General features: G+C 38.6%; 1 protein-coding gene across 1 annotated transcript; it reads left to right on the top strand.

The window, feature by feature from the left end:
• Positions 1–467: 467 nt before the first annotated feature.
• On the top strand, positions 468–13,698 carry LOC116300021 (pyruvate kinase PKM). Its single transcript, XM_031708778.2, has 10 exons — positions 468–594; positions 2,444–2,613; positions 3,832–3,923; positions 5,734–5,850; positions 6,442–6,615; positions 7,504–7,659; positions 8,477–8,755; positions 9,376–9,475; positions 10,179–10,398; positions 11,354–13,698. The coding sequence occupies exons 2-10, from the start codon at positions 2,451–2,453 to the stop codon at positions 11,712–11,714; spliced, it is 1,662 nt and encodes a 553-aa protein (XP_031564638.2). The 5' UTR covers positions 468–594; positions 2,444–2,450; the 3' UTR covers positions 11,715–13,698.
• Positions 13,699–14,164: the final 466 nt, after the last annotated feature.

Raw genomic sequence — 14,164 nt, 5'->3', positions numbered from 1 at the left:
CAAGCGATTGAAACATGTAAAATATATCTACCTATAATCCTTGTCGGTCTTAGCTTTTCTGGTGACTAACTTTATTGAAATAAGTGTATACATATTTTTTTTAAACCGGCCCTATCCATGCAATAACACGATTAAAGGCCGGTTTAGACGGTACGATTTTCGCCTACAACTATCGTATACAACACGCTCGCGCCATCCTACAACTCGAGTCGTAGCGTGTACATCAAGCCTACAACTCGCCTACGACAGGCGCCAGCGTGTTGTATACGATAGTTGTAGGCGAAAATCGTACCGTCTAAATCGGCCTTAAGAAATGGCAAGCGATTCCAAAGGACGTTTTAATTTGTATCTTATATGGGACACTGCACCCTCCCCCTTCCCCTACAACGCTCAAAAAGACCCAAAATGATGGTCACCCTGTGGTTTACGTGATGTATTCTGGGTAATCCATCCCGATCCCAGTCTTCGAGGAGTTTTCAAGGAGAAGGAAGATTTACTTTTGGTACCGGTTCCACGTTTGTGCAGAGAAGTTCATCTTCTGTCCTCAAAAAAATCCCTTCAGAAATAACCTATCAACGAAACTACGACTCAGAGGTAAGCATTGCTAACTGCTACTGCTATTTATCGTGGAAATATAGCAAAGAAAGCTGTATTTTGGGTTCCCAGCACGACTTTTCACGCTTGCTTTTAGACCTGATCTGGGAAGGTGTTGACAATTATTGAGGTAAATAAAATGGGCGAGGGAAAAAAATTCGCTTGTTTTTATAGCGTTTAAATCCTCAAGAACCTCTTATGAACTAATATAAATCGTAATTTTGTATATAAATATAATAACATCTTTAAATAAATGTAGTTTATTTGAAATATTGTGAAGAAATACGAAACGTGATTGTACTTTCGTACAAAGCTTATTGTACATGTGTTTCTAAAAATATTTTTTGCACAACGATTGCAGAAAAAATATATTGCCTCGCCTTAATGTATATTTAATTTCTTGTTTAAAAGACAAGTCATAGATCTCCTATTTCGTATTGAGTACACTATTATTTCTTATTCATTGTAGAGAATTAATTTGTATATTTTATAGGGTGGACGCATAATATTAACCCATGAAGATTACTAACGTCTTTGTGCCAAATGGTTTAAATAATAGAAAACAAAAGATTTTGTATTACTTAATGCTATGATTTTTTACTTCTAACAGGTTTCTTGTTTGTAATGTAATTTAGAAAAGCTTTTCTTAACTGTTTTTAGTCTTCAATGTAAAACTTGAATAAAGATTATTTAAAAAAATGTTGCCGTATCAAGTATTTCAGACATAAAAAACTGCTTTTTTTAATGCTTGCTGCAGTAATGTAGTATGCACTTTGTGCTGTGGAATTGCTGAAGGCCTTAAAAAATTTTTTGTAAGCTTCAAGAAAGGCAAAGCATAGCAATGTGCTAATGCTTTGAACACTACATACACATTTTGTGACTCAGTATCACTAGCTATATATATATATATATATGCTATTTAATGGTGAGGAGGTTCGAATAGGGAAAAACTGTGATAGAGGTCTTGAATATACAGGCTGAGGCCGTTAGGGCGGTCTGTTTTCAAGATTGAGGGGACAGGTTTTCTTATACAGACCAACCAACAAAGAGTCTAGACAGTTTGTAAACAGAAAGATATCTGGACGTATTTTCTTTAGACAGTTTACTTGGCATATTGACATGTACCTTGAATATGTCATTCGATAGGGTTCATTATATGATATGGTATAGGACATTTGCATTATGGCATCATTAACTATGACTACCAGAATCTTGCACACAAATTCTTTTTTTTGGGGGGGGTGGTAGGATCAGGTTACAATCTGTTGCAAAAATTGTCTATTAATATTTCGATGAGGAAATACTTATTTGAATAAGAAAGAAAATTAGGAAATACTTATTTGAATAAGAAAGAAAATTTCCAAAGCATTTTGTGGTAATCAAATAACTAACCATCGTGCAAACAGCCTATTGTCAAGGCAATTGTTTTCATCACCATCATCATCATTTATCATCATCATTGTCATCATGATCATTATTAATGTTTTACTTAGAAGTAATTTATCATCATCATTATTATATGAATATCTTACCATAATCACTACTACCACCATCATCATTGTCATCATCATTGTCATCATCATTTTCATCATCGTCACCATCATCGTCATTGTCATCATCATTGCCATCATCATTGTCATCATCATTTTCATCATCGTCATCATCGTCATTGTCATCATCATTGCCATCATTTTCATCATCGTCATCATCATCGTCATTGTCATCATCATTGCCATCATCATGGTCATCATCATTGTCATCATCATCGTCATCATAATTGTCGTCATTATTGTCATCATTATTGTCATCATCATCATCATCATCATTAATGTTATGATTATTTTCATAGATAAAAGATGTCGGCCAAGGGAGCTAGAGATGAGTATGTTCATTATGTTGAGGAACGTCATAAGCATTGGATGGGTTCCCGTGCTTCTTCATATCTGGAGTATCTTTGTGAGTTAGACATCGATAAGCAACCTGTTACTATTCGGAACTCTGGCTTGATTTGCACTATTGGTGAGTCCTTACGTTAGTACAGTTACAAACATCTTGTAACATGGTGCATAAGTTTTCTTCTTATTCACTTGTTGTGTTCAACACGCCAACACAGTCTACACACACTAGTCCTTCTAATGAATAAATACAAATTGGGGACATTTTTACTGTCACTACATTCAATGTTCTTTGCACACAACGCTTAAGGTATTAGGATACGTTTACAACCACTATGCGCGCAAACTTAAATAACGCGCTGGCTTTATAGTATAACACAAACAAAGTATACATTTTCTGAAAGCTGAGTAAATATAGTTTATGAAGAAATTTTCAAAATACGATTTTTTTTATTGTTGTTCACATCGCCCTCGAAGCGAAATTTGACCATGCCTCAGTGAAAACGTTAACGGACACGTACATTTTAAGCTATGTTTGCGAAAATGGCTTAACATACTCAGGAGATAATAAGCTCAAAAAGGGTGTCCCAGATTTTTGATCTCTGTTTTCTATCTCTCGCTATTTTTGATCAAAGTTCAGCGATCGCTTTTGGAGTGTTGTTTAGAGTAAAAAGTGTCATAACTTTGGAAAGAAATTAAATTTCAAAATTCGGAGACACGCTTTTTTGGATCATGAGTTAATTTTTAAACTCTCCAAATTTAAAAAAAATCGAATGAAATCCAAGGGACTTTTAGCTTTTTGAAGTTGAGGTTTTAGCGGCAAAAAATATTCGAGAAAAACACATTTCTTTGTTTGGAGCCGGAAGCTGCAGGGAGCCACGATGGTGTTGGCCAAAACACCTTGAGCTTCCATTTTGTCATCACTTGTCAAATTATCTGGTGTTCTGGACGATCGCAATGTAGGATCTTTTTACAATGACAAAGGAGCATGACAGATGTGCATATATTAAGCGACGGTACATTTCCAGTCTTGATAAAGTCACGATTTCGATTTTTCTCAAAATTTTGGCTTTTCCAATCAAAAATTGCAAGAAGTTTCACAAACATATGAAAGATAAAAGTTTGAAATTACGAAATTAAAAAAAATTTTTTTTTCCGAGCAATTCGTCATTTTTCGTATCCTAATACCTTAACTCAGATTTTGATTTTTATGGAGGGAGAAAACGGGGAGGAAACTGCCACCATGCTACCCACCTATGTACGCAAAAAAAACCTTGTGTGTACTCTGGTTTTCTAAATTCTTGTAAATTATCTTATATGCCTTGTGTGTACCGTGTTTTAGGACCTGCTTCAAGATCAGTGGATACAATTGTACAGCTGATTGAGAGTGGAATGAATGTTGCAAGATTGAACTTCTCCCATGGAACTCACGAGGTACAGTATGCGAGAAAAATACTTTCAGACCAATGAACTACTTCAATAAAGTGGCGGCCATCTTGAATTGCAAGGCATTATGGGGCATCCTGGGGGACAAAACAAAGATGCTGAAATGATGATCCCCACGATATTTGAGAAATTTCCTCATTTGTGGAACTGTCCATTTTTTTAAATTCATCTCTGTCAAATTGTTTTGTTATGAACTGTGAATGTCAATCTACATCATTATTGTAACAAAATTTTGTTTATAGACCCCTTGCACGTGAAGTCAAAGGAGATGAATTTGGAGTGACAAAAAAAATTTCAATCTCCTGAGAATTGGAAACCTATTGTTTTGCCCTCCAAATAGACCTCTTTGTCTTGGGGTAATTTTTTCCCATTTCAGACCATTTGTCATTCACTTGAGAATAAGATTCTTTGTTTGAGCTGTATCCATATTCATGTGCCTTCTCATGTGCAACCGAGCACAATCCTTAAACAAAGAAATGATACTCTAGGGAATGACACGTGGTCTGAAATGGGAAAACATTACATCAGAGCTGAAGAGGCCTATTGAACTGCATTCTGACATACTGCAAGGGGTCTCTGCCCCCTGGATAACCCATAATGGCTTGTGATTCAAGATGGTCACATGGTTGAAGTAGTACATTCAGGGTTCGTGCTACTCCTTAAACTCCTTGAAAACTCCTTGAATTTAATTCATGTTTTCAAGGGCACTTGTAAAGCTCTTGAATTTTATGATTTTAGCGAAACTCCTTGAAAACTCATTTTTGGGTCCTTGTATACTCCTTGAATAGTCCTTGAATTTTAAGTGGTAGGTCAACTTTATTTTTAAGAAAAACACACGCTTGCCCCGACAACTTTTAGCTGATTTCCACAAGGGGCGTGTGGACTAAAAATAGAATTACATCAAAAAAAAAATATATATATATATATACAGCATAATAAGCTATTTATCTAACTATCTATAATATGCTTAAAATCTTATTATTTCAATTGTAATAATTATATGTATAAAGAGATTTCATGTATTTGATAAAGAAATAAAGAGGTCATGTATTTGTTATGGGTGGGAGCTCGAGTCCATTTTTTGGGAAAACGATTTAGTATTTTTCTGATTTCTACAGTCCTCAGTTAGTGAATTCCAAAGCTTAGCCCCATCATAACTAAAGCTTTTTTTCATGTATTCCGTTTTAGGGAATGGTAACTGTAGCGAAGTGGAGGACCCTCTAAGGTTATAATTTGTGATTGTTTCTTTTTTGACGAAAAGTTCAGAAAGGCAGCTTGGGGCCATATTATTTAACACTTTAAACATTTGCTTAGCTTTGTTTTTTCCCCTCTGGGACTCTAAAGAGACCCAGCCTAAAGCATGTAAAGCTTCAGTGGCGGGGGTGTCATTTGATGTTCTCGTAATTACCCTTGCTGCTCTATTCTGGAGCTTTTGGAGTCTTTTTGAATTCCCTTGGCCGAGGGTATCCCACACTTCGCTACAGTAATTAAAGTGGGGATAAACTATTGAATTATAAATAGAAACTAAAGTATCCTGATCAACATAGTCCCGAATTCTTTTCATGGCCCCTATTCCACAGCTTACTTTAACAGCAACATTGTCTATGTGCTGGTCCCAATTTAAATATTCATCTATTTCGTGGTTACCTTGGCTCAAACCCTGTACATTATTTATGTACATCTAGAGTAAGATGCTTTTTGAGTTTTATTCATTTTATTCCTTTTTATTTTCTGATTGAGACAGGTTTCAATAAGCTTGAAGCAATGGAAATTGTGTAATTTTCTGTTGTGTTTGTAGTACCATAAGGAAACCATAGCAAATGTTCGCCGAGCAGCTCTCATTGAATGGCCTCATGCTGTTGGCATTGCTCTGGACACCAAGGGACCAGAAATTAGGACTGGACTTCTAAAAGGGGTAGGTTTTGTGTGGTACCTACCTCCTAAAGGTAGATGGGGATTGAAGTGTCCTAGGCAGATGGGGAGGATATCATTTAGTTTCTTAAAATATTCATACCTACACCATGGAGGGGGATTGGAATTTTCAAGGGGTGGGGAGGGTCTGAGGAGGGTATATTGTGCAGTACCAGAAAATATACATACCTCCCCCATGGAGGGGGATTGGAATTTCCAAGGGGTGGAGAGGGCCTTAGAAGGGTATATTGTGCAGTACCAGAAAATATCCATACCTCCCCCATGGAGAGGGATTGGAATTTCCAAGGGGTGGGGAGGGTCTGAGGAGGGTATATCGTCTAGGTTCTTAATATATTCATACCTCCACCATGGAGGGGGACTGGAATTTCCAAGGGGTGGGGAGGGTCTGAGGAGGGTATATCGTCTAGGTTCTTAATATATCCATACCTCCCCCATGGAGGGGGATTGGAATTTCCAAGGGGTGGGGAGGGCCTGAGGAGTGTCTATATATATCGATGGAAGGGGCCTTCTAAAGTACCCATTGTACCAAGTACTCATTGCGACCCAGAGCTTATTTTGGTTATTGCTCCTTCAGGGTGGATCTGCTGAGGTTTCTCTGAAAAAGGGTCAGAAGCTGAAGTTATCAACCAACAAGGATATGTTTGACAAGGGAGACAGTGAGACTATCTTTGTGGACTACCCAAATATAACCAAGGTTGTGCCGGTTGGAGGGATTGTGTTTATTGATGATGGGCTGATTTCACTTAAGGTACAGTAAGGCTATGACAGCATGATAGTGATGTACAAACCTCTATTGATCGATAAAGATTCATGTAAGTGATGTATATGGTTGCTCTAATTCGACCAAAGGTTTGTGAATTATAGAGGCTTTGCACCGTCGCGTGACGTCAGCCATGCTAGATTGCAGGAACAATACAATCGTTTTACATAAGAAAAAATTCAATTTCAAAAATCGAAGGGATTTTATTGTTCTGCCATCTAACCACAGGCAGTCCAAGCTGGATTATGGTACCAGCACCTGTTGACACAAAACCTCTATTCCTGAGTGCTTTAAGCCGTTCAATTAGGTATAACAATAAATATACATGATAAAACATTCCTACTCACTTGAATTTAACACTACATAAATAGACCTATAGACCCCTTGCATGTGACGTCAAAGCAGCTCAATCAGGGAGACAAAACAAAAGAATTTCAATCTTATGAGAATTGGAACCTATAGTTTTGTCCCCAAGATTGAGCTGCATTCCAAAGTGATTCAAGGGGTCTATTGATGGATTGCAAGCATTCCCAAGAGAGTCAAAAGGCAAAAACATGGCGGCCATTGTGGTACTGTTAGCAATGAATGCCAATGACAAATCTTTTGTTAAATGGCACCAACACTCCCCTGAGAGACAGCGATGATGTAACATCCAATTGTAGAATAGAGCGTTTTCACTCACGTGAGAAGGCAGCCATAAACAATAAAAACTTTCTGCAGAGTATTTGCATAAAAATGGAGTTCAAATCCCAGAGGATAGAAAATGTATTGTTTTGATACCCCATAATGGACGCTGTGATGTCCTGTGAAAATGCTCTATTAATTAATTAATTAATTAATTAATTAATTTGCTTACTAACTGATCTTGTTATACAGGTGACTGGCAAGGAAGCAGACTTTCTGATGACTGAGGTCCAGAATGATAGCAGTCTTGGTAGTAAGAAAGGTGTCAATCTTCCCAACTGTGAGGTTGATTTACCTGCCGTTTCCGAACAGGATAAGAAGGATATTGCCTTTGCCCTGGAAGAAGACGTAAGTACCAACATTATTGTTGAGTTTTTCCAATAAATTTCCATTGACATACTCGGATATCAAATTCATTCCTGTATAAAAATTAAAGCAATTAGTCCAAATCTACCAATGGTCTATCGCAAATTCTGCATTCTGATTGGCTGATTCTATTATAGATAGACCACTAATAGTAAAAAATGCTGGCTTCCAACATTAAAATAATAGCCATTTATTCACCTTTTCAATCTTATTTCAAAATGACTGATGACAGATAATGATAATAATAATCATTAATGATGATGGTGATGGTGTTGATAGTCTATATTTTAATATCTTGTAAAATGGAAATGGCTCTATATAAGAATAAAGTTATTATCATCATTTTAGTAAAAATACGCAGGTGATTATAGAAAATCTCACGCGCTGATTGGTCAAGAAACTCACACCATCACACGATAATCACCTCGAGCGAAAATCCAAAATGGTGGCCAGCCGCTTTGTTGCTGTTACCGGGAAAATGCCTTTTATCTTCTTTTTTTTCTTCTTTTGAAAGAATCACCTGTGTATTTGTACTAAAACAATTATTTGCCTCAGGCTCAGTGATTATTGGGGAATATTTATGTCTCGGTAAATATTCCCTGATAATCACTTCGCCTTTGGTGTGTAATTGTTAAATAGTGAAAGTGATGATGATGATGTTAATGATGAAGACCATAGCATTGATAATGATGGTGGTGTTGGTCTTGATGACAATGATAGTGTGGATGGTAAAAATGATGGTGATGATCATGATGGTGAGCAGCGATGATGATGATGATTATTATTTTTATAATTATAGCTGGATATGATCTTTGCATCATTCATCCGCAAACCAAGTGACATTGAAGAAATCCGCAAACTTCTTGGAGACAAAGCAAATATCATCAAGATAGTCGCTAAGATTGAGAACCATGAAGGTGTCAGGCGATTCGATGACATTGTCAATGTTGCAGATGGCATCATGGTTGCCCGTGGTGACCTTGGCATTGAGATTCCTGCAGAGAAAGTCTTCTTGGCTCAGAAAATGATGATCAGTCGCTGTAATAGAGTGGGAAAACCTGTTATCTGTGCCACACAGGTGAGACAAAGGCTGTAGACCTCCTTTCAGTCTGGCTTAATGTTTTCCCATTTCAGACCATGTGTCATTCCCTTGAGTATTATTTCTTTCTTTACTAGGAATGCTTTTCAGCTATGGTGCAATGTTTTCCCATTTCAGACCATGTGTCATTCCCTTGAGTATTATTTCTTTCTTTACTAGGAATGCTTCTCAGCTATGGTGCAATGTTTTCCCATTTCAGACCATGTGTCATTCCCTTGAGTATTATTTCTTTCTTTACTAGGAATGCTTCTCAGCTATGGTACAATGTGTTCTCATTTCAGACCATGTGTCATTCCCTTGAGAATAAGATTATTTGTTTGAATTGTATCCATATTCATGTGTCTTCTCATGGGCAAACATTAAACAGAGAAATAATACTCTAGGGAATGACACATGGCCTGAAATGGGAAAACATTAGGCCTGAGCACGTCAGTGGAGGAGGTCTATTCTCCACTCATCACACAAAATATGTGACAGCAAGCGAGCGATTACTCATTTACTTGCTGATTAATCTCAACTTCCGCAACTGTATAGCCAACATTTATTAAGCAGGAAGCCCATAAATATATATCTAAATCCCAGTTTTCTGTTTCGACTAGATGTTGGAGAGTATGGTCGTAAATCCACGACCAACACGTGCAGAAGCGTCTGATGTAGCTAATGCAATTCTGGATGGTGCTGACTGTGTGATGCTGTCAGGTACGGACGTAGTGTGACGTATTTCCGGTTTGTGATTTTGGGTGACGTATTTCCGGTTTCTTGGGGTTTGCCTTGGACAACATCAAAAGAAGAATGGCACAGTTTTATCATTTCCGTTTGTCATTTCAATCATCATCATCACCATCATCACCTTAATCATCATCAGTAGCGTAGCGAGGGGGGGGGGGGCCCGGGGGGCACGTGCCCCCCCAAATTTTTAAACAACTTTTTCAAAAAAAACAAAAAAACAAAAACAAAACATATTAAACCAAAACGAAAGAGGAAAATAGATTATTGCAACCTAGGAAAGTGCGCTGTATAAATCAGTTTATACCAATACGAATTTGTTTCTTTTTTGTTTGCGCGTTTATTCGTTTATTTGTTTTATGGGGGGAAGAGTAATTTGGGGGGGGGGGGGGGGGGTCAGTGCCCCGCCAGCTCCTAGGTCCTCGCTACGCCTTTTGACCATCATCATCATCAAGTTTCAGAAAATTTGAAAAAATCTGTAAGAGGATTTTCTAGAAATTTGACCGCAAATTAAAGTTTTGAAGCATAGAAAATTTGTAAAAGTAAAACATATCAGTAACGTTTTGGAAAAGTAGTTCCTTTGGCTGTGGAGCTCCTGATTTTACCTAAAGCTGCTTGTGAATCGATTTGGGGTAATGATAATGATGATTGCTCATTGGAAAATTTTATCTTTTAGGAGAGACAGCTAAAGGTCGTTACCCAGTGGGCGCTGTACGCATGATGCATAGTATCTGCCGTGAAGCTGAGGCTGCCATCTTCAGCAAGCAGCTGTTTGATGAGCTAAGACACTCCATGGACCGACCGGCCGATGCTCAGGAGGCAACCGCCATTGCTGCTGTTGCTGCGTCATACCAAGCTAATGCTGATGCTATTGTGTGTCTGACGCACACTGGAAAGTATGTGACATTCAACTGTCTGTCTGTCTGTCTGTCTGTCTGCTGCGTCATACCAAGCTAATGCTGATGCTATTGTGTGTTTGACGCACACTGGAAACTATGTGACATTCAACTGTCTGTCTGTCTGTGCTGTCTGTCTGTCTGTCTGTCTGCTGCGTCATACCAAGCTAATGCTGATGCTATTGTGTGTTTGACGCACACTGGAAAGTATGTGACATTCAACTGTCTGTCTGTCTGTCTGTCTGTCTGCTGCGTTATACCAAGCTAATGCTGATTCTATTGTGTGTTTTACACACACTGGAAAGTATGTGAGATTCAACTGTCTGTCTGTGTGTGTGCTGTCTGTGTGCTGTCTGTCTGTCTGTCTTCTGCATCATACCAAGCTAATGCTGATGCTATTGTGTGTTTTACACACACTGGAAAGTATGTGACATTCAACTGTCTGTCTGTCTGTCTGTGCTGTCTGTCTGTCTGTGCTGTCTGTCTGTCTGTCTGCTGCGTTATACCAAGCTAATGCTGATTCTATTGTGTGTTTTACACACACTGGAAAGTATGTGACATTCAACTGTCTGTCTGTCTGTCTGTGCTGTCTGTCTGTCTGTCTGTCTGCTGCGTTATACCAAGCTAATGCTGATTCTATTGTGTGTTTTACACACACTGGAAAGTATGTGAGATTCAACTGTCTGTCTGTGTGTGTGCTGTCTGTCTGTCTGTCTGTCTGTGTGTTCATATGTCTGTCTGTCTGTGTGTGTGTCTCTCTGCCGGGTTCTTCCGTTCCCAACTGAATCAAACGAGAGGCAGTTAAAAAAAAGGCAGAAATAATCAAAATGAATAAATGTTTGGCAAAAGAAAGAAAAAGAGAACAAACAAAATTTCTATAAAGGAATAATAATTTGAGAAAATATCCAGACAACCTGCTTTTGCATGAATATTCCTATTTCTATTTCCTCTACAGAACTGCTACCCTCGTGGCACGCTACCGTCCTCGTTGTCCAATCGTCGTAGTGACCCGTGACCCGCGGGTTGCCCGCCAAATGCATCTTTGGCGTGGGTGTTTCCCTATAGTCTACGACAAGCCACCTTTAGTCAACGTCCTTGAAGAGCATGACGAGAGGCTTGATTTTGCTCTTAACATGGGCAAGTCTATGGGTTTCTTAAAAACTGGCAGCATTTTTGTGTTTGTTTCTGGTTGGAAGTCTGGCGCTACCCATACCAATACCATCCGCATCCTGTCCATCGCTGACGAGAGAATCCACATTGCTCGTAGTTTGTCTGAAACCGCTGACCCCTCTGGCCAGGTCCAAGTGGACGGTTGAACCAATACTTCACATAGTACTGCTCATATGGGATCATTATATAAGGGATGAGGGCAAAACAATTGTCATCTCACGGTACCCGATTTAGGGGGGAGGGGTGTTGTTACCCGCTACCCACCACCTCTGGAAGTGAAATCTTAGATTTTGTCTCCAAATATCTCCAAAACTAAAAGCCAAATCACAGAAATGAATGGACTGTCTGTCTGCATGTGTGCTTAAAAAAATATGTGTATAGAAATTGCCACTACAGACCCCCAGTATCGAGCATTTGAACAGGTCTCTGAGGGGGAGGGGGTATGTACCGGTACCCACCACCTTAATTCATAAAATCGGGTCCCTATTTTGGACCATTGTTTTGACCTCGTCCCTAATGTTATCTATGAATGTTGTTACATGATCCACTGTAACAGTCTTACACCAAGTACTAACCGTCTTTGTTTTGATTGGACGATAGCCTTCATGTAATGTTTAGTGTTTTAGAGTAACAAGGAAAGATTTATTTTTAAAGTAATAGAGACGAAGATTAGGGCAGACGTTTGTGTTGCAAAAATATATTTACCAAAAAGTAGCACATTTGACTATTTTCGCTACACAAGTTCGTTTTTAAGTACAACGCATCCATTCGAGGCTCCTAGGTAAAAATATTGAATAATCCTTTTAAATACTCGCAAGCCTCGTTCTAATGTCTCTTGTTGGACTAATGAATCGATGTACGAAAAAAACGTCCTTAGTGCGAGTGACGTTGGCGAAAACCTACTCAGCATGCTCGGGGAATCGGTCGAAAATGCATGCTTTCAACCTTCTTAATGTACGTAGGCGACTTGTAGCACACTTGTATGAGCATCCTTGGTAGTTCGTCCCCAGAACCTGTAGGTCCAACTGGTCAACACCTGTAAACGATCACCTAGAAACGATGCTGACCACTAAGAAAAGCCATAGTTAATAGAGGGGAATGGTTAGGAAACCTATTGTAATCAGGTCTTTGTTCGCTTGTGAGGTTGAACCGGTCTTGAGCGTGCACAATGTTTGATTTATGCTCATCCGAAATTGCAAAATAAGTAAACATAAACTTTGGGTATGGGATTGTTGTAAGGAATATTCAAATATCTCTTACAAATCTTTAAGTATTTTGAACTAGCAGTCAAAAGAAAGATTTTTGTCTGTTCACTCCGCCATTGCCAACAATGGTAAAACAATGGTAATACAAAGGATTGTGCATGGTCACGCTTGAAAAATGTGAACAAAGATATAGCAATAGGTTTCATAACCATTTTCCTCTATTGACTATGGAAAAACGCAGGCTTTGAGAACGATATCTAATACGCCATTTTAAGATGTGGTTTCGATCAAAAGGGCGTTGAAAAGTTGAGTGCAAAAACAAACGATTCGTAAATGCGCAAATATTAATAATGGAGTCGTACGTATCAAAAATGCTCTTTTGTTTTGTTTGTTTTTTCTTGACATTATGCGAGGGTGAGCAGGGGCGGGTCCAGGAATTTGTTCAGGGAGGGGTGCAGCGCACATAGTTAACCCAGGGAGGGGTGTACCCCTTAGAATCAAAGGGAAAAAACAATTATGCATTGGTTAAATCTTTGAAGTAGGAGCACAAAGTCGAACCAGGGAGGGGTGCGCACCCTCTGCACCCATCCCCTGGATCCGCCACTGGTGAGTGTATTCGAGATTGTCCGTCATTGCGCAGAAAGTATTTCACCATTTTCAAGATTGAAGATAGATCAAAGATTTCTACGATATTGATATTGATCATGAATTTAAAGAAGTTGTATTGAATATTTGTAGTGTCGTGAATAATTTATCCTTATTATGATATTAAATAATTTAAAAGAGTACCAAGCAAGTGAACAATGGACATTAATTACTCTTGATCAAATGTTTCAAAAATAGAGCAGTTTTTACTAATTAGAGTGTAATAGTTGGATAAACACAATAGAAAACAAAATGATTAGATTGTAATAATACTGAATGAGCTAAAGTGTATTTCATGAGTTTATGAAAACCACTCTACCCACAGAGGTGGAGAGAGATTGTCTCCCTGTTTAACAGCCTATCCCAATTTGGAGGCATAACACAAGTGTACTAACTATAGTCCCCTTTACAGTTCCCTGCGCCATCTGGAAAGGTAGCCGTGCCTTTGCATCGAAGAGAGACGAACGGTGAGCTTGCAATGATAGAGACCTTTTTTTAACACCTTGGACAATTATTCACATGTCTCTATCATTGCAAGATCACCGTTTGTCTCGCTTCGATGCAAAGGCACGGCTACCTTTCAAGATGGTGCTGGAATGATTGTAAGCTGCACGGCTGTCATCCACACCTTACTGTAATATGCAGTGCATAAAGTCATCCACTGATCCAAGTGCATTGAGACAAGGGAAATGTAATACATAACAACTCTCCATTAGCAAATTATTTATTGGAAGGGGAAAATTAAC

Source organism: Actinia tenebrosa, unplaced genomic scaffold (genome assembly GCF_029948245.1).
Source record: "Actinia tenebrosa isolate PJP-AT-01 unplaced genomic scaffold, QUT_ActTen_1.0 PGA_scaffold0__85_contigs__length_37466705, whole genome shotgun sequence".
In the NCBI taxonomy this organism is placed as follows: Eukaryota; Metazoa; Cnidaria; class Anthozoa; order Actiniaria; family Actiniidae; genus Actinia; species Actinia tenebrosa.
The sequence above is the reverse complement of the archived record's forward strand: the minus strand, read 5'-3'. Positions and strand labels throughout refer to the sequence as shown.

What these genes read in the sequence shown, in the direction of transcription:
- LOC116300021 (XM_031708778.2), top strand. Translation starts at nt 2,451, where the DNA reads ATGTCGGCCAAGGGAGCTAGAGATGAGTATGTTCATTATGTTGAGGAA. An exon ending in TCTCCCATGGAACTCACGAG is followed by an intron (nt 3,924 to 5,733) that starts GTACAGTATGCG and finishes TTGTGTTTGTAG; the next exon opens with TACCATAAGGAAACCATAGC. An exon ending in TGTCTGACGCACACTGGAAA is followed by an intron (nt 10,399 to 11,353) that starts GTATGTGACATT and finishes TTTCCTCTACAG; the next exon opens with AACTGCTACCCTCGTGGCAC.